This window comes from Schistocerca gregaria, chromosome 7 (genome assembly GCF_023897955.1).
Source record: "Schistocerca gregaria isolate iqSchGreg1 chromosome 7, iqSchGreg1.2, whole genome shotgun sequence".
NCBI classification, from domain to species: Eukaryota; Metazoa; Arthropoda; class Insecta; order Orthoptera; family Acrididae; genus Schistocerca; species Schistocerca gregaria.
Window position 1 is genome coordinate 28,714,037 of NC_064926.1, and position 20,165 is coordinate 28,734,201.

At 39.0% G+C, this 20,165-nt stretch overlaps 1 protein-coding gene across 1 annotated transcript in view; it reads left to right on the top strand.

The window, feature by feature from the left end:
- LOC126281764 (protein unc-13 homolog C-like) overlaps positions 1–20,165 on the top strand; it is a 1,053,980-nt gene that overhangs the window by 754,352 nt on the left and 279,463 nt on the right. Inside the window, exons 14-15 of the mRNA XM_049980962.1 lie at positions 3,568–3,709; positions 17,042–17,168. Coding sequence (XP_049836919.1) covers positions 3,568–3,709; positions 17,042–17,168 — 269 coding nt within the window. The remainder of the gene's footprint in view (positions 1–3,567; positions 3,710–17,041; positions 17,169–20,165) is intronic.

The window sequence follows — 20,165 nt, forward strand, 5'->3', positions numbered from 1 at the left end:
TAGCTGAATTATAGCCAACGCTTACTCAGTCCAAAATCATGTGAACTTCTGTCTATTTTGTGAAAAGGTACCAAATGAAGAATGACTTTGCATTATGTAAAAAAGAATTCACGGCAAAAAAATAAGTGACTGTAAAGGGAGTCCATTCATTCATATATCACGAACAAAGTCTTCAGGGATGTATATGCAGCACAAATTTGTATTTAAACATGGAAAATCCATGATGAAATAATAGCAATATGAAAAGGATAAGTTGCTACTCACCACACAGAGGAAGTATTGAGTGAAAGTTACGCACATTGAAAAAAGATTGCTAATATTACAAGCTACTGGAATAACTTCTTCATCAGACATAAACTAAACAAAACACACACACAGGCCACTGTTGCCTCTGAGCCCAGTTGCAGCTGCATCTGAGGTCAGAACAGATATATAGTGGCGAAGTGGAGAGAAAGCAGGGTTGGGATAGGGAAAGGTGCTAGTGTTGGCTGTGGGAGTGTTGAGGGATGTGGTGGGGACAGAGCCCGGGGAGAGCACTGCACAGGTGTGCTGGTAGGATGGAAGACATGTTTGAGCTAGTGTGGAAGTAGCAGGAAAGGGGATAGGCAGGTGGAAGACAGGGCCTAGTGAAGGCTGAAGCCAGATGGGGTACAAGAACAAAGAATATGTTGCTGGGAGAGTTTCCACCTGCACAACTGAGGAAACCTGGTGTTAGTGCAAAAAATTCAGATGGTACAGGCAGTGAAGCACTTGTTGAAGTCAAGCATGTTTCATTGGGCAGCATGCTCAGTAACAGGTTGGTTCAGCTGTCTCTTTGCTGTGGTTAGATGGTGGCTATTCATTCGAACACATGGCCCAAACAGAATGTGGAGCAGTGGGTGCAGCTAAGTTTGTACATTGCGTAACTGCTTTTGCAGGTGGACCTGAATTTGATGAGGTGGAAGATTCTTGTTAAAAGGCTGGGGCATGTGCTAGAGGAGTGATGTATGTGATAGGTCTTACACCTGGATCTATTCTAGTGACATGAGCCATGGAGCAAGGGGTTGGAGGCAGGAATGGAATAGGGCTGGACAAGGATATTGTTAAGTTTGGTTGGGCATCTAAATACCACTGTGGGAGAGATGCTGAGGATCTTTCTCATTTCAGGACATGATGAGAGGCAGTGGAAACCCTGGTGGAGAACGTCATTCAGTTGCTCCAGTTCTGGGTGGTACTAAGTCACAAGAGGAGTGCTCCTTTGTGGCCAGACAGCAGGCGTGTGGGAAGTGGTAGGTGACTTGAGGGACAAAGACACGGGAATCTGTTTCTGGAAAAAAAGGGAGAGGAGGGTAATTCCAGTCTGTGAAGGTCTCAGTGAGACTCTTGACATGTTTGGAGAGGGAATACTTCTCATTACAGATCCAAGAAACATAGGTTGCTAGACTGTTTGGACGGGGCATCTTTGTGTGGAATGGGAGGCAGCTTTTGAAGTACAGATATTGTTGGTGGTTGGTAGGTTTTATATGGACAGGGTTACTGATGTAGCTATCCTTGATTTAAGAGTTGACATCAAAGAAGGTGGATTGTGAGGCTGAGGAGGTAGCTCACCCTTGGTTCAGATGATGGGTCTGACCATGGTGAGGGGTTTTAGATTTTGTGTCCTAAGGAAAGGTTCCTCTAGATGGCCCAGGAATAGGTTGGCATAAAGTGGTGCCATGTGGGTGCCCATTGCTGAACCACAGGTTTGTTTGTTGTTGATGCTTTCAAAGGAGAAGTAATTATGGGTGAAGATATAATTGGTCATGATGACCAGGAATGAGGTTGTTGGTTAGAATCAATCAGGTGCTGGGAAAGGTGGTGCTCTGTAGTAGTCATTAGGAATGTTAGTGCAGAGAGAGATGTCATCGACTGTGATTAGCAGGACACTGGGTGGTAAAGAGACAGGAACAGTGGAGAATCCGCAGAGGATATGGTTGGTGTCTTTCATACAGGAGTGTAAGTTACTGGTAATAGGCTGAAGGTGTTAGTCCAAAGGAATTATCTGTAAGAGCACAGTAATCAGAAACAATGCATCATCTTGGATAGTTTAGTCTAGGACTTTAGCAAACATGTAGAACAAAGGAGTGGTGGGGCTGTGGAGGGAAACAGACTCAGGGCAGAGGTTCTTGTGTGGACCTAGGGGTTTGAGGAGTGGCTGGAGATCCTATATTTCTGGTATGGGGTTATTGTTGCAGGACTTGCACATAGACATGACTGATGCTGGAGTCCCTCTGCCAGGTAATCCCTTTGTCTCATAACCAAAGTGATGAAATCTTTGTGTAGGATTATAAATTCTTGTTGTCAGTCTTGAGCATAATAATTTAATTTTATTCTCATATTTATTTTATTCGTGATTCACGGTATGCTGTAAATCAGGTATACATGATGGTGGAATGGTGATGGTTGAAGAAAAGTGCAAGGCTTGCTTTGTTATTTCAGACAAGCAAAATCCAACAATTCCCAACAGCCAACAGATGTGTGGGGGACTGGTCAAATGACCATTCTCTGAGAACGCAGGAATGTTGTCTCTCCTCCTGCTGCTGTTGCTGCAACTTCACTCATCCACATTTCTCACTTTGCAGTTGCTCTATCTCCTGTTTATATTTGAGCATGTAGTTGCTGTTCACACCTATTTGGCTTTTGTCAACTGCAACAGACTTAGACTACTAGTTGTGACCAGCATTGCTGTTAAACTTCTTCATTTGTAAATCTTCTATCCACTGAAGCACCATGAGACTGGCCCATCAGCTATGGAATTTCCTTTGGCGATATACAGTTGTACATAGGAGGATCCACTAAATCAAGTGTTTGCCTGTAATTTGTAAGATCTGATTTACATGCTCATTATTGTGCCACATGTAAGCCTATTCCTTTCAGCATGTCCTGTACAGTAAATAAAGTATTAAAGGTGATGTTACCCAAACCACAAATCAAGAAATATGTACTGTATAATTTTGAGGGTGTGGAAATCATTTTGAAAAATGCAATCAATATTTGGTTTATAAACACAATAACAATTACGTCATTCCATTACTCCATTAAATCACTATATATGTGCTTCTGGTACCTCAAAATTTTTAATAAGAATATACGCTGACTTTAAAACACCTGTGATTTCACTTTGGAAGCTGGAAGTAATGTAATTCAGCAAATAAAATAAAATAAAATAAAATAAATAAAAGATGTTAGTGTTTCCTCCAAAATTCTTCTACAGAAGAAATTGCTTTACTGTGTGAAATGAACTCTTTTGTAATTTTTACTGCATCAAGAAACATATTAATGATTTTCATATGCAGTGTGGGAATAGTAACCATACACTAAATTCATGATGTAGACAGAAGTTTTCCCAAACTGATAACATAAAAATAATCCATACTCTTCACAGAGGAGCTAAATTTGTGTGGGATAACTATTTGAGAACTGTATGTGTTAATGTAAGCTTCATCTCATTTTTTTATTAATGCATCAATAAAATAAATCATTTAATCAGATTTCTGTGTTCATATAAGTCTACAAACAGCAGTTGTGAACTGTATGATTTTATTTCAGTTATCTGTGCCCAGGGTTTGATTGCAAAGGATAAAAGTGGAACATCTGATCCGTATGTTACTGTACAAGTTGGAAAAGTTAAGAAGCGGACCAAGACCATGCCACAAGAGCTCAATCCAGTTTGGAATGAAAAATTTTATTTGTAAGTTAATAACAGTGTAATTAATAACTGTCATTTGGTATTTTTATATATCCATAATATTGATCAGGAAATTTGTTATGTCTCCTTGATAGCATATATGTGTTACACATTTCTGTCTTAATGTTTTAAATTACTGTTTTAAATCAGAGTGCTAGCCATACTGAAAAAGGCTACATGTTGTCCGTTTGCATGAGAAATTTGTATAGAAGTACAGGGTGAGCCCAAAGGTCTTCCCCCGATTACAAAAATTTACAACCGAGTAACTGTTTGAAATAGTAAGTTACATTTGGTGTCATTACATTGGTTAGTGTTACTACCGACCAACAGATAGCGCTAGTGCTCCACTACACCTACACGGTCAGTTAGGTCATGTTAGTTGCTGGTGAAATGGCATCGTAACAGAAGAAAGTGCAGAGTGTTCTTTGGTTTCACGAAACGAAATCGCCCATTAGTGTTCAGCATAAATTTCGGGCTTCTTATGGATGCAGCCCTCCTGAAGTTAATTCAGTAAAGCAATTGTATGCAAAGTTTAACAAAACAGGCAGCGTTGAAGATCATCCTCAAAGTGGCAGGCCTTGTGTGAGTAATGCAACTGTTTATCATGTTCAGTAATCGTTTCAACAGTCTGTCTACATCAACTTGTCAAGCATCACATGAACTTCAAATACCACAAGCAAATATGGTGCAAATTCTTAATGAAAGGCTTAGGTTGCATGCTTATAAAGTGCAAATTGTGGAGGCCTTGCAACCGAATGATTTGCTGTCACATGCTGAATTTGCAACTGAAATTTGTCAACAAAACTGATGACACTAACGATTACTTATATCGCATGTGCTTTACTGAATTGAAGTGAATTGAATTGATAAATCCACCTTTCATGTCAGTGCAATGGTAAATTGGCATAATGTTATATGGGGTTCAGAGTGTCCACATGCTACTGTACAGTCACAGTGAGACAGCGAAAAAGTGAATGCTTGTTGCAGCCTCATACATAACAAGGTTTTTGGACCATTTTTCTTTGCAGAAAAATCCATTACCGCTAACATTTACTTAGACATTTTGCAACAGTTCATTGCCCCACAGTTAGAAGAATATCAACCATAGACAATTTTCCAGCAAGATGGAGCACCCCCTCCCCCCCTCCCTGGGCTTTGATAGGATGTGTTTTCCTGTATGAAACAGATCCAGATCAGTGGATTTGAAGGAACAGTACAACACCCTGGCCATCGCACTCTCCAGACATTACACCCCTTGACTTTTGTTTCTGGGGTTATATTAAGGACAGAGTCTTTGTCACATCAGTTGCTGACTTTGAAGAACTGAAGGCTAGGATACAAGCTGCTGTGGGTACTGTGAGAGAGCACATGTTACGAAATACCTGGCAGGAGCTGGCATATGGTTATTCTGTAATAAATTGTTATAATCAGGGCAAGACTTCGTGCTCACCATGTATATGAAATGTAACCCTAGGCCTGAATTTAATAATAGTACTCTCTCTCTCTCTCTCTCTCTCTCTCTCTCTCTCTCTCTCTCTCTCCTCTCCCTCTCTGTCTGTCTCTCTCTCTCTCTCTCTCTCTCTCTCTCTCTCTCTCTCTCTCTCTCTCTCTATCTCTTCTCTCTCTCTTGCGCATGCACACTCACACACACATAAACACACACAAAGATTAATTGAATTACTTAAGAAGCAAAATGATTTTACAATTGTTTATTGCCTGTTAACAATATTATATCACTTGGAATTTCATAAGATATTTTTATGCTTGTTTATTTTACCCCAGCGCCAGAACATGGTAACATTGTGAATAACAGAGATCATTTTTATGGCCAGTTTGAAATATAAGAATGCTGCTGGTGTTTTAAAATTGTGCTCTGTTAACGAGCATACGTTCAGTCACTGGATGCAGAATGATCAAAGTAGTACAGTACCATTTTGGTGCTATAATGAGTTTTCATTAAGGAAAGCTAGCAAATATAATTTTACCAAGACTCGTTACCGTACTCCGCTCCATACTTAAAATGCTGCAAACTGTGTTTTGCATAAATATAAAAAAATACACTTCATTAAAAGCGTTTTTACTTTTGTATTTAGTTATATTATTCAAAAACTGTTATGCATCAGTAAATACTTAGCAGTTTTATGAGTATACTGATGAATGTTAATGTCTGATAGCTGTGTCCTGTGATGAGATAACTTATTTATAATGTCCTATGGTTATAGCAGTTCTTGAAACCCTGAATCCCAAAACAGGCAGAATTAATTGCTACAGAGATGCATTCTTAATTTACTTTTATATTTCTTGAGATTCCTAATTCCTAATCCTTTCTTGTATTGTATGTAATCATTTCACCTCAATTAGAAACTGACTTTTATTGTTTGTAGTTAATAACAGTAAATCTACTGAAGTGTAGATCTAAGAATTGGCATATCCTTCAAGAAATACAAGCCATTGAATAAACTAATGTATGCATTGATATCTGAGCATTACCCCAAAAGGTTATACCTAAAGATAGAGAAACTGAAAGGATTTTAGCTATGAAAAGAAACAAATATCTTGAAGTCATAAAAGTGACAGATACTTCTCAGGGCTGCTCTGAGCTTTTTGGTTAGCTTATCAAAGTATTAATTCCATGTTAATTTGTTGTCCTTCAACACAAATAAAAAAGAGAGTTGGCAGAATCATCTAGGTCAGTAACTTCTTTGAAAATCAGTATTGGGCAGGCAGTTTCAAAGTGTCATTTCTATTCTTAGCTGCTATGTAATAAGAAAGGTATCAAATACATTCAAGGAGTGAGTTACGTACTTCCAAATGGTAACATGTACCACATCATAGTTAACAGGTACTATGAAAATGATGTATCCAACTTGCAATTTTAGTAAGTCTACAACTTTTGTATTTTGTTATAGCTGCAGTCTTTTCAGTATTTTTGTCTCACTCCCCATCCCCCCTTCCCCCTCTGCCCCCCCCCCCCATTATTTTCTGTTCTTCTACTGTCCACTCATGTGTTTTATTATATATCATTTTATGTTTGCTCTTACTAGTTGCTTTCTTTTTATCAGTCTGTTTACTCAATTTCTCTCCTCATGTGGCTGCTAGTATGCATTTTTATAACTGTTTCTTTCAATTGGCACATTTCTTATTTCCTCTGCAATGAATATCATATCTGCCCATTTCATGTAACAAGCCATTAGCACTTCACTTGAAGATAACTGTTGACTGTCTTGAAATAGCATTTGTAATTTTTTATGTCCTGAGTTCATTTTGCTGTTCTTAATTTGAAAAAGAAGTGATGATGCCTGGTACACTATGTATTGGACATTCTTTGCAGTATTTGTAAACTATTGCTAACAGTGTTTGCTTAACAAGTAGTTTTTTGTATCATAGAAAACAATGTTAAATGTTACCAACATTCATTTCTTGTTATAAAAGTGTAAAGATATAATGCTTTAAAGTTTTTTCCATAATTTTCCAAATTTTTTGACTAGAAAGATTATTATCAAACATAACTAAAATAATATTTAACTAATGGTGTGCTACCCCTTAGCAAACTGGAGACAGAAATAGCTGTAACCTATTCAAATAAGATTTCGCATAAAACTACATTAAACAAATGTTTTATATGACTCAGCCTGGGTTTATGTTTATGGCATTTTAATTTAATTAATAGTGGCCAATAATCTCTAATGTCAATATTTAAGTAATATTAAATGTTGGTAGATCAGGTCTTCAACAGAGAGTAAAATGATTCCTATCAGGTAACCAACTTAAGTTTATTAATAAACTCATCTTAAGCAATTCCAGACTAATAATGATCGACAGGAAGTCTAGAAATTATTGCTTACCTCAATGTAAATGAGATTGCAGATATACAGTTCGACAATGACCATTTTTGTGTGTGTGTGTGTGTGTGCGTGTGTGTGTGTGTGTGGAGCAAGAGAGAGAGAGAGAGAGAGAGAGAGAGAGAGAGAGAGAGAGGGAGAGAGAAGGCTAAAGAACACTAGATGAGAATTTTCACTCATGTAGTTAGCAATTATAATAATTGTTACTGTAGAAATGAACATTAACAGGAACAACCACAATAAGCTTCTTTTTTTGTGAGGTTACCAGTTTCAGTCTATTTTAGACCACCCTCAGACCTATCACCTTGATGGTAGATGGGGGTGGTACAACTCCACGAATGCTAACTTACAGTTTGAAACAGACCTGTGTGTGTGTGTGTGTGTGTGTGTGTGTGTGTGTGTGTGTGTGTGTGTGTGTGTGTGCAGAGAGAGGGGGAGGGGGGGGCACAGGTCAGTGGAATATAATGGGTGAAGAAAAGGCAGATTGAAGACAAGGACTAGTGAAAATAGAGGACAGGAAGGAAGGTTATGAAATGAGTAGAGCCCGGAAAAATTCACATTTTGCAAAATAGATGCAAACTCTGCCTCAAACTATGAAATGCTATTGCATTGTGATTTGTATCCAGATAAACTATTTTATCAGAGATAGTTTGAAATAACTTAATTTTCTGCATATAAATATCAATAATATAGCCAGCTTTCTGTTACTGGTACTGCACATTGTCTGGCGAAGCCCAATTTGGAAAGATAAAGTGTGTAAGGACCTGAATGAGATATTCACTCTGCAGCGGAGTGTGTGCTGATATGAAACTTCCTGGCAGATTAAAACTGTGTGCCCGACCGAGACTCGAACTCGGGACCTTTGCCTTTCGCGGGCAAGTGCTCTACCAACTGAGCTACCGCAGCACGACTCATGCCCGGTACTCACAGCTTTACGTCTGCCAGTATCCGTCTCCTACCTTCCAAACTTTACAGAAGCTCTTCAGCGAAACATGCAGAACTAGCACTCCTGAAAGAAAGGATACTGTGGAGACATGGCTTAGCCACAGCCTGGGGGATGTTTCCAGAATGAGATTTTCACTCTGCAGCGGAGTGTGCACTGATATGAAACTTCCTGGCAGATTAAAACTGTGTGCCCGACCGAGACTCGAAATCAGGACCTTTGCCTTTCGCGGGCAAGTGCTCTACCAACTGAGCTACCGCAGCACGACTCACGCCCGGTACTCACAGCTTTACGTCTGCCAGTATCCGTCTCCTACCTTCCAAACTTTACAGAAGCTCTTCAGCGAAACATGCAGAACTAGCACTCCTGAAAGAAAGGATACTGTGGAGACATGGCTTAGCCACAGCCTGGGGGATGTTTCCAGAATGAGATTTTCACTCTGCAGCGGAGTGTGTGCTGATATGAAACTTCCTGGCAGATTAAAACTGTGTGCCCGACCGAGACTCGAAATCAGGACCTTTGCCTTTCGCGGGCAAGTGCTCTACCAACTGAGCTACCGCAGCACGACTCACGCCCGGTACTCACAGCTTTACGTCTGCCAGTATCCGTCTCACTTTAGCACTAAGTTTATGAATTTGCACAAAATTTAAGTTATTCTTTGCTTCTTCATTGTCGGGCAAATCAGTACAAAAGTTGAGTACATTCGATATGATAATTTTTGATTGTTTATGAATGTCTTTCTGCCCTTTATGCACACCCACTAAAGGAGTACTACAAGTAGGCTGTTGCCCCTACAACGTTGTTCACCACCGAACACACACCAAAGCACCTTTCTAAAGAGAGTGAGGCACTGAGATCAGATGTGAATACCCGATATAACACGATAACACTGAGCTTTCAGCTGCTCTGTCCTACCAAACTGCTGACGGTACCTACATGGCAACAGAGTCAAGAGGCAGGCGAATCACAGCCCGCAGCCTCTGCTGGTGGCAGGCAGCGGCCGTGACCTTGAGGACTCTGCTTTAGTGCCAGCCACTCTAGTCAGTTCAATAGGTACTGTTGTTAAACATAAATCTCATAGCTGTGAATGCCCATGGAAGTTTAAAATTCATAGTCTGCAGATTTTTTAATCATCGAATTGGGCAGGAAAAGCCAAACGATGTCCAGAAACACCTTACTTCGGTGACACATTCAGTTCACTGGTGGGAAAATGCTGCTGCATTTCAACAGATCAATCATTCTTGAAGACTGAAATACTGCCAAGAAACAAAAAGTCTTTTGCAACAAAAAGGTGTGGAAATTTTTGTAAAAAGCTAACAGTCCTGCAAAAAAGTACCCAGTCAGTACTTTTTTAAAGTCACTTTTCAAGAACTAATCTTGGAGAAAAGAGAACCACTTGTATAAATATCAAAAGCTCAGATGGAAACCCAGTTCTAAGCAAAGAAGAGAAAGCAGAAAGTTGGAAGGAGCATATAGAGGGTCCATACAAGGGCAATGTACTTGAGGACAATATTATAGGAATGGAAGAGCATGTAGATGAAGATGAAATGGGAGATATGATACTGAGTGAATAGTTTGACAGAGCACTGAAAGACCTGAGTCGAAACAAGGCCCCGGGAGTAGACAACATTCCATTACAACTACTGATAGCCATCCCTGACAAAACTCTGCTATCTTGTGAGCAAGATGTATGAGACAGGCGAAATACTCTCAGACTTCAAGAAGAATATTATAATTCCAATCCCAAAGAAAGCAGGTGTTGACAGATGTGAAAATTACCGAACTATCAGTTTAATAAGCCACGGCTGCAAAATACTAACATGCATTGTTTACAGACAAATGGAAAAAGTGGTAGAAGCCAACCATGGGGAAGATCAGTTTCGATTCTGTAGAAATGTTGGTACACTTGAGGCAATACTGACCTTTATCTTAGAAGATACATTAAGGAAAGGCAAACCTAAATTTCTAGCATTTGTAGACTTAGATAAAGTGTTTGACAGTGTTTACCGGAATACTCTCTTTCAAATTACAAAGGTGGCAGGGATAAAATACAGGGAGTGAAAGGATATTTGCAATTTGTACAGAAACCAGATGGCAATTATAAGAGTCAAGGGGCATGAAAGGGAGGCAGTGGCTGGGAAGGGAGTGAGATGGGGTTGTAGCTTATCCCCGATGTTATTCAATCTGTATACTGAGCAAGCATAAAGGAAACAAAAGAAAATTTCAGTGTAGGAACTAACATCCATGGAGAAGAAATAAAAACTTTGAACTTCACCGATGACATTGTAATTCTGTCAGAGACAGCAAAGAACCTGGAAGAACAGCAGAACGTAATGGATAGTGTCTTGAAAGGAGGATATAAGATGAACATCAACAAAAGCAAAATGATGATAATGGAATGTGTTCAAATTAAATGGAGTGATGCTGAAGGAATTAGATTAGGAAATGAGACACTTAAAGTAGTAAATTAGTTTTGCTATTTGAGGAGCAAAGTAACTGATGATAGTTGAAGTAGAGATGTTATAAAATGTAGAATGACAATGGCAAGGAAAGCGTTTCTGAAGAAGAGAAATTTGTTAATATCAAGTATAGATTTAAATGTCAGGATGTTGTTTCTGAAAGTATTTGTGTGGAGTGTAGCCATGTATGGAAATGAAACATGGATGATAAATAGTTTTGACAAGAAGAGAACAGAAGCTTTTGAAATGTGGTGCTACTGAAGAATGCTGAAGATTAGATGAGAAGACCACATAACTGATGAGGAGGTTTTGAATAGAACTGGGCAGAAGAGAAATTTGTGGCACAACTTGACTAAAAGAAGGGATTGGTTGGTAGGACATGTTCAGAGGCATCAAGGGATCACCAATTTAGTATTGGAGAGCAGCATGGATGGTAATAACTGTAGAGGGAGACCAAGAGATGAATACACTAACCAGATTCAGAAGGATGTAGGTTGCAGTATGTACTGGGAGATGAAGAAGCTTGCACAGGATAGAGTAGCTTGGAGAGTTGCATCAAACCAGTCTCTGGGGACCACAACAACATAACAACAACCATCTTCACTCATATAACATGACATTTTATATTAGCACATCTAATCATTTACAAACAAAAAGAAAAAAAAAGGTGTGTTTGTTGCCAAAAATAGATGCTAAATTTTCCTGTAGAAATGAGATATATGTTTCAGGAAAAGTTTCTGCCTGTTGAGTTCAGCAGACATGAGGGAGGAAAAGAGGGATGTGGCAGAAAGCAAGGGGGTGGGGGAATCAGTTTAAAATGGAGTATGTTATAAAGCAGCCACTATATCAACCATCTACATCTACATCTACATGACTACTCTGCAATTCACATTTAAGCGCTTGGCGGAGGGTTCATCGAACCACAATCATACTATCTCTCTACCATTCCACTCCCGAACAGCGCGCAGAAAAAACGAACACATAAACCTATCTGTTCGAGCTCTGATTTCTCTTATTTTATTTTGATGATCATTCCTACCTATGTAAGTTGGGCTCAACAAAATATTTCCGCAATCAGAAGAGAAAGTTGGTGACTGAAATTTCGTAAATAGAACTCGTCGTGACAAAAAATGTCTGTGCTTTAATGACTTCCATCCCAACTAGCGTATCATATCTGCCACACTCTCTCCCCTATTACGTGATAATACAAAATGAGCTTCCCTTTTTTTGCACCCTTTCGATGTCCTCCGTCAATCCCACCTGGTAAGGATCCCACACCGTGCAGCAATATTCCAACAGAGGACGAATGAGTGTAGTGTAAGCTGTCTCTTTAGTAGACTTGCATCTTCTAAGTGTCCTGCCAATGAAATGCAACCTTTGGCTTGCCTTCCCCACAATATTGTCTATGTGGTCTTTCCAACTGAAGATGTACATAATTTTAACACCTGGGTACTTAGTTGAGTTGACAGCCTTGAGAATTGTACTATTTATCGAGTAATCGAATTCCAATGGATTTCGTTTGGAACTCATGTGGATCACCTCACACTTTTCGTTATTTAGTGTCAACTGCCACCTGCCACACCATACAGCAATCTTTTCTAAATCCCTTTGCAATTGATACTGATTTTCAGATGACCTTACTAGACCATAAATTCAGCATCATCTGGGAACAACCTAAGAGAACTGTTCAGATTGTCACCCAGGTCATTTATATAGATCAGGAACAGCAGTGGTACCAGGACGCTTTCCTGGGGAACACCTGATATCACTTCAGTTTTACTCGATGATTTGCCGTCTATTACTACGAACTGCGACCTTCCTGACAGAAAATCACGAATCCAGTCACACAACTGAGATGATACCCCATAGGCCCGCAGCTTGATGAGAAGTCGCTTGTGAGGAACAGTGTCAAAAGCTTTCCGGAAATCTAGAAATACGGAATCAACTTGAGATCCCCAGTCTATAGCGGCCATTACTTCGTACGAATAAAGAGCATTGCATTGCACAAGAACGATGTTTTCTGAAACCATGCTGTTTACGTGTCAATAGATCATTCCCTTTGAGGTGATTCATAATTTTTGAATATAGTATATGCTCCAAAACCCTACTGCAAACCGACGTTAATGATATAGGTCTGTGGTTAGATGGATTACTCCTACTACCCTTCTTAAACACTGGTGCAACGTGCGCAATTTTCCAATCTGTAGGTACAGATCTATCGGTGAGTGAGCGGTTGTATATGAGTGCTAAGTAGGGAGCTATTGTATCAGCGTAATCTGAAAGAAACCTAATCGGTATACAATCTGGACCTGAAGACTTGCCCGTATTAAGTGATTTGAGTTGCTTCACAACTCCTAAGGTATCTACTTCTAAGAATGCTAGCAGCTGTTAATGTTTCAAATTCTGAAATATTCCATTCATTTTCCCTGGTGAAGGAATTTCAGAAATCTGCGTTCAATAGCTCTCCTTTAGTGGCACAGTCATTGGTAACAGTACCATCAGCAGTGTACAGTGAAGGTATTGACTGCGTCTTGCCACTTGTGTACTTTACATACGACCAGAATTTCTTCAGATTTTCTACCAAATTTCGGGACAACATTTATTTGTGGAACCTATTAAAGGCATCTCGCATTGAAGTCGGTGCCAAATTTTGTGCGTCTGTAAATTTTAGAAAATCTTCGGGATTTCGTGTTCTTCTGAACTTCGCATGCTTTTTCCATTGCCTCTGCAACAGCATTCGGACCTGTTTTGTGTTCCACGGGGGATCAGTTCCATCTCTTACCAATTTATGAGGTATGAATCTCTCAATTGCTGTTGCGACTATATCTTGGAATCTAAGCCACATCTCGTCTACATTTGCATAGTCAGTTAGGAAGGAATGGAGATTGTCTCTTAGGAAGGCTTCTAGTGGCACTTTATCCGCTTTTTTAAATAAATTATTTTGTGTTTGTTTCTGGTGAATTTGGAAGAAATGGTATTGAGCCTAGCTACAACAACCTTGTGATCACTAATCCCTGTATCAATCATGATGCTCTCTATCAGCTCTGGATTGTTTGTGCCTAAGAGGTCAAGTGTGTTTTCGCAACCAAATTCTGATGTGTCTGCCATTGACGAAATATTGAGTGCGTGGCAATGCTCTAATAGTAGATGGTGGTGGGTAGTTGCATAGAATAGGTGCTACACTTGTGTCTGCTGTAGGTATGTGACCTATGCAACAGTGTGTCACGTGAGTCTTGGATTTGGAAGATTAGTGGCATATTGACGGGCAGGCATGTAATGCAACTTAGGTGAAAAACATGATTCAGTTGTTCCTTTGTTAGATGTCATTGATTGATATTGTGTTTATCTCTTGCTGAGTCTTGGCACGAGATATATTCTCTCCATAAACATTCTCACACATTCCAAAAGAGGATTTCGGTGCCCGCTCCACTCACTGAAAATGTATCTCTTCCCAACCTCGTGCTTGAACCCCCATCCTGATAGATCATACCTCTCCTGATGACCTAGATGCAAGTTTATCTTTGGTATGTGAAGTATGATTTTCTGGTCAATTGAGTGTCATGTATGTTCAATCAATTACATAGTGGTGATAATGCTGCAGAAATTGTTGTATCCATGGTTCATTGAATAAAAATGCAATGTGATAAAGTGTTATCTTACAGGAATACCACACCAAAACTGTGAGAAGGGAACTAGATCTGTCTGTACAGTAACTTAGCAGTTAGCTCCATCAATGCATTGTGGAAAATGAAGACTGGTCATCTTTATCAGGCATCTGTGTGGATTATTCATCACAGAGGGGAAAATGTAACAAATTGTGAATGTGACACAGGTCGTTGAGTTACATGACTTTCCTGTCTGGGAGCCACTACATTTATTTCACCAGTGATCAAATGTCTTTGCCTGTCTCGGACCCACTATTTATTTCACCAGTGATCAAACATCATTGCAATCAGACTTGTTTCACAAGCTGAAGCACAGTCGTTTGGAATTGATGACATATTCTGATCTATTTTCCACCAATGTATTGCATGGTCAAGTATGATGGTTATCATAAGTTGAACTAATATCTTAGACCTGTTATTATCAACCCAGAAGTTTTAAGTGAAGACCTATTATTATAGTCTGTTATTGTGCCAACATTGTCAGGGTCCTGTGTTCATGCCATAGAGATCTGTATCCTTGCTTTCTGTTGCATGAGTGCAAGGTTCTGTTACCTATTCACAGTGTACACAACACTCAGCTAATCACTGCATTCATGTACTCATATATCCACTGGTAACTCATTCAATATCATGGGAATCAGATGATAAGGTAATCCAGCCAGTAACAACCCGGCAGTATTGCTGCCTTCAAGTTTTTCCATTATTTTTAATGCTGCCTCCATTTGTAATGTGGGAACCATGCTAACAGTAACATCTTCTTTTACTCAAGAAGCATTGTTGCAGTGATAGCACATAAAGAGTTGTGATCACTGTCATGCACACTCATGAGCAGAAAAATTGTCATTGTAATGATATGGAGATCTCAATATCACACACTGTAAATTTCAAGCTTGGAATCCATTCTTTGCATATTTTACAGTTTGCATAAACAGCTTAGTGTGGAATGTTTGACCCCATAAAAAACAGCATCAATTTTCGTTTATGTGATTTTAATATGTCATAATGCTTCATCACTGAATTTATGTTCAGTCCATTATATCTTAAGATCTCGTCTTGTTGAGACTCAGTTGGGATCAATCGTTGTTTAACAAAGACATGTATGAGGTATCAGTCTCTACCCTTTGTGTATTTTAAAGGCAGAACTTGAAAATAGAGACTGCCAGTTGTTTCCATATCTCTAAAAATCATCTGTGTACTAGTTAATGAATTTCTCATAGTACTGATGATAGTATAAAGGAATCAGATGGTAACAATTAGTAGTTGGACATCTCTCATCATTGGACATTTATTTTGATATTGAATGGTTCCAGTTTCAGTTCCAGTCATTAAAAAGCAGGTGCTTTCTCCTCTCTCTTGTGCATAACATGTTTTCCTGGTTGTCATATGATGGGAATTCATTTTTCTTTTCAGCAGAAGTTTATTTTCTTCTTCGGTATTCAGGCTATTACTGTTGTTAACTGCAGTGAATTTTGTAATAAATGTTATCTCTTGTAATGTAATATCAATCATAAATAAAATAAATTAAAGATAAACCTAGATAGTTTGGAATGGAAAATAAACCTCTGGCTCCTGACTACCAGAAATCTGTGTAGGGCACTTCCTTATATCACTTCACATTTCAGAATACTGAGTAGTTACATAACATTAAATAAAGATATTTTGTAAAAGATATTAAATACCAATGAGATCTTTTATGATCAATAAGAATACTAGCATATAAAGCTTAGAACTAATGTGTATTTTCCACAATAAAACAGGCGTGAATAAGGCATTTAAATAGCACTTTTTTGCTCTGCATTTTCTGTTTGTCTCCACATACCTTCTTTCATTTGTTTATTAATACTTTATTTGTTTTTCTCTTTCTGTTTTATTTGGTTTATATTGATCAATGTCAGATAGCAACTATTTATATCTCTGATTGAAGTGTATAAGTTTATAGAATTGAACATTAGTCAGTAAAAAATATTTAAATTGCTCCAACAAATGAATACATAGCCAGAAATGTGTTAATGTAGTTGCAAATACTGCTTGTGTCTGTATATGTATGGATGGATATGTGTGTGTGTGTGTGTGCGAGTATATACCTATCCTTTTTTCCATCCTTTTCCCCCCTAAGGTACGTCTTTCTGCTCCCGGGATTGGAATGACTCCTTACCCTCTCCCTTAAAACCCACATCCTTTCATCTTTCCTTCTCCTTCCCTCTTTCCTGATGAAGCAACCGCCGGTTGTGAAAGCTCGAAATTTTGTGTGTGTGTTTGTGTGTTTTTTTATTGTGCCTATCTACTGGCGCTTTCCCGCTTGGTAAGTCTTGGAATCTTTGTTTTTAATATATTTTTCCCATGTGGAATGTTTCCTTTTTATTTTGTTTATCATATTAGTGGTATAATATCAACAAGGAGTTAAACATTCAAATTACTTATTACAGTGAATGTCACAACTCATCAGATCGTATCAAAGTCCGAGTGTGGGATGAAGATAATGATCTCAAATCCAAACTGAGGCAGAAACTTACACGAGAGTCAGATGATTTTCTTGGACAGACTATTATTGAGGTAATGTAAAACCCAAACTAACAAAAAATTGTTATAATACCAGCATTAATTATTATAAAGTGATTAAAATTCACTAAATAGTGAAGTAGCTTTGTGCCTATTTCAATATAGCAGAATATACTCTTAGTTGTAAGATATACAAAATTTAGTTTTCTAACTATCTAATTAACAATTTACAGATAAATTGTTGTGTGACATATTTCAGCAGGTAATGGTATAGCACACTTTTTTCCCTGATGCTTTTGGCCCATCATTATTTGTTGGAATTGCACTTTATGAATTTTTATCAAACTAAGAAGTATGAAGTTTTCAGTTGATTTTATGCAATGGGTAATTTGTATGTCAAACAAAAATAGCAAAATTTTCAGAAATGATAGCCTCATTTCTCATACTATTTGTATATAATTGATGTAGAAGGGAGATTAGAAGGAGTTATTGTTATTATTTTGGTGATTTCTTTCAAGTCTTGCAATTTGATAATGTTAAAGTAAGCTTGATTTCATACCTTTGCTATGAACAATAAAAACTATTTTTAGCATCAGAATTTTATATTATCTGATATGATAAAAAGATTCATTGGATTACTTACAGTGGAAGAATGAAGTAAATAACATTTTTATTTCATAATGGTAATGGAAATGCTTGGATGGAGCAGTACATAAAATAAGGCCATTCAGCTGTAGCAGATTGATGCATGCAGCAGAGATGGATGTAACAGAAAACAGCATTCATACATGCTTTCGAGTACTGTCTCTTTTTCCAGCAAAAGTACACATGTTCACACACACAATCATACAGACACCCAAATACATGCACCTGTGAGCATTGTAAGACTGATTATTGATATTCAATTATTGAAAGCAGTTGCCTGAGCTAATGTGGGTAGGGAGTAGGGAAGGACACAAGGAGGAGGTAGTGGGAAAGAGACAGGTCTTTGGACAGATGACTCTGCAGTTGCACATCGAGACAAAGAGAGTACAGAGGCCTCAGCTAGAAAAGATGTAGGAGGAGGGAGAGAGGGATATGGAGGGGCGGGGGAGAGGTGAGGATGAAGAGAGAGAATGGAGAGGAGGAGGAGAGAGAGGGGAAAGGGGGAGAGAGGAAATGCCTACATTGGATGAGGAAGGGGGTGATTGAAGAAGGCAGTGTGTGATCTGGGTGGAGAAGGAGTGTTGTGGAAAGAAGATAGAAATGAAAACATAAGATGAGGGAGTAGGAAGAATTTAGCAAAGATTTAGGCCAGGAGGATTGTGAGAGACAGTTCCCATATTTGTAGTTCCGAAAAACTAGATCTGGTTGGGAGTATCCAAAAACCCATGCAGTGAAATAGCTGTTGAAGTCATTTACATTTTGGTGTGCAGCATGTTCAACAACTAGATGATTAAATTTGCAGATGGCCACAGTTTAGTGATAGCCATTCATGTGAGTAGGTAGCTTGTTACTTGTCATGCCCACATAAAGTGCCATACAGTAATTGCAGCACAGCTGATATATAACATTACTGCTTCCATATGTAGCCCTGCCTTTTATTGGCCTGTGATAAGATGTGGCTGGTGGGTGTATGGAAATGACCTATCATGTTCAGTATTGGTACTAGTATTATATTAGGAATGGAGAAGATATTCTGTAGGTTGGGTGTGCAACTGAAATCTACTTTGGGGATAGTGGGTGGGATTTTTGGTAGGATATTCCACATCTCAGGGCATGACAAGAGGTAATTGAAGCCATTTGGAGGATGTGGTTGAACTTTTCCAGACCAAGGTGATACTAGGTGATCAAAGGAATGCCGGTCAGTGGATGGTTAGCAGATTTCCTGTTCTCAGAGGAGCAGATGGCATTGAAAACTTGTTTGTGTATGAGCTGGACAGGAGATTGTCTGTTGGTAAAGATGCTGGTGAGTGAGGTTTTTAGTATATATTGAGAGCTACTGCTTTCCACTACAGATGTGACATCCATGGATGGGGAGGCTATAAGGAAAAGACGTTTTCACATGGAATGGGTGACAGCGGTCAAAGAGGAGGTATTATTGGTGGTTGGTGCACTTCATATGTGAGCAGGTGCTGAGATTCTGGAGGGAAGAGCAAAGGTTGTCTCTGTCATGAATTCAGATCATGAAAATTTCATCATTGAATCTTAGCCGCAAAAGGGGTTTTAGGCATTGATCAATAGGAATATTTTCTCCATAATTGGGCACACAAAGGTGACATGTGGGTATCTGCAGGAATGCAGTGGGTTTATTCATAGATTAGGCCTACAAAAATGAAATAATTGTCAGTCAGCATGTGGTTGACCAGAAGGGTCAGAAAAGAGGAGGTAGGTTTGATATCAGGATGACTCTGGGAAAGGTAGCATTCCATGGCTGAATGGCATGGGTATGGGAGATGTTACTCTGTGAGCACATTGGATCCATAGTAAGGAGTCTAGTGGCAATAGGGCAGGAACTGTGGGAAGATGGTTAAGGAACTGGGCAATGGCTTGGATGTAGGATGGGAGTACATGGACAACAGTTTACAGGTGTTGATCAAAATAGGCAGAGGTTCATTCTGACAGAGCATTGTACCCATCAACAATAGGGCAGTCAATTGGGAGACCCCTGGAGTTTGGGTTTGTGGACTTAGGGGACTGGGTAAAAGGTGTGAGTGTTGCTGGTGTGAGAAGGGAGATGAATTCAAGTTTCAGGTTTTGGGATGAAAAAGGAGCTGCTGGAGGTCATGTTGCACTTGTCAATGGTATCATGGTCATAAAGTTGTATGCAGAGGTGTCAGAAAGTTGACGAAGATCTTGAGTCACATAGTTACTAAGACTCATGACCACAGTGGTGTAGACTTTGTCCATGGGAAGTATGATAGAGTCTGAATTTATGAGACGATGACAGGTGTGTATTCTATAAGAGTGATGTTAGATACAATAGAGAAGGATTTAAGATAGGAAGGTGAGGCCAAGTTTGAAGTGAGGAATCCTTCAACGATTACCAGGGGTTGACTGGGTGGGAGGAGA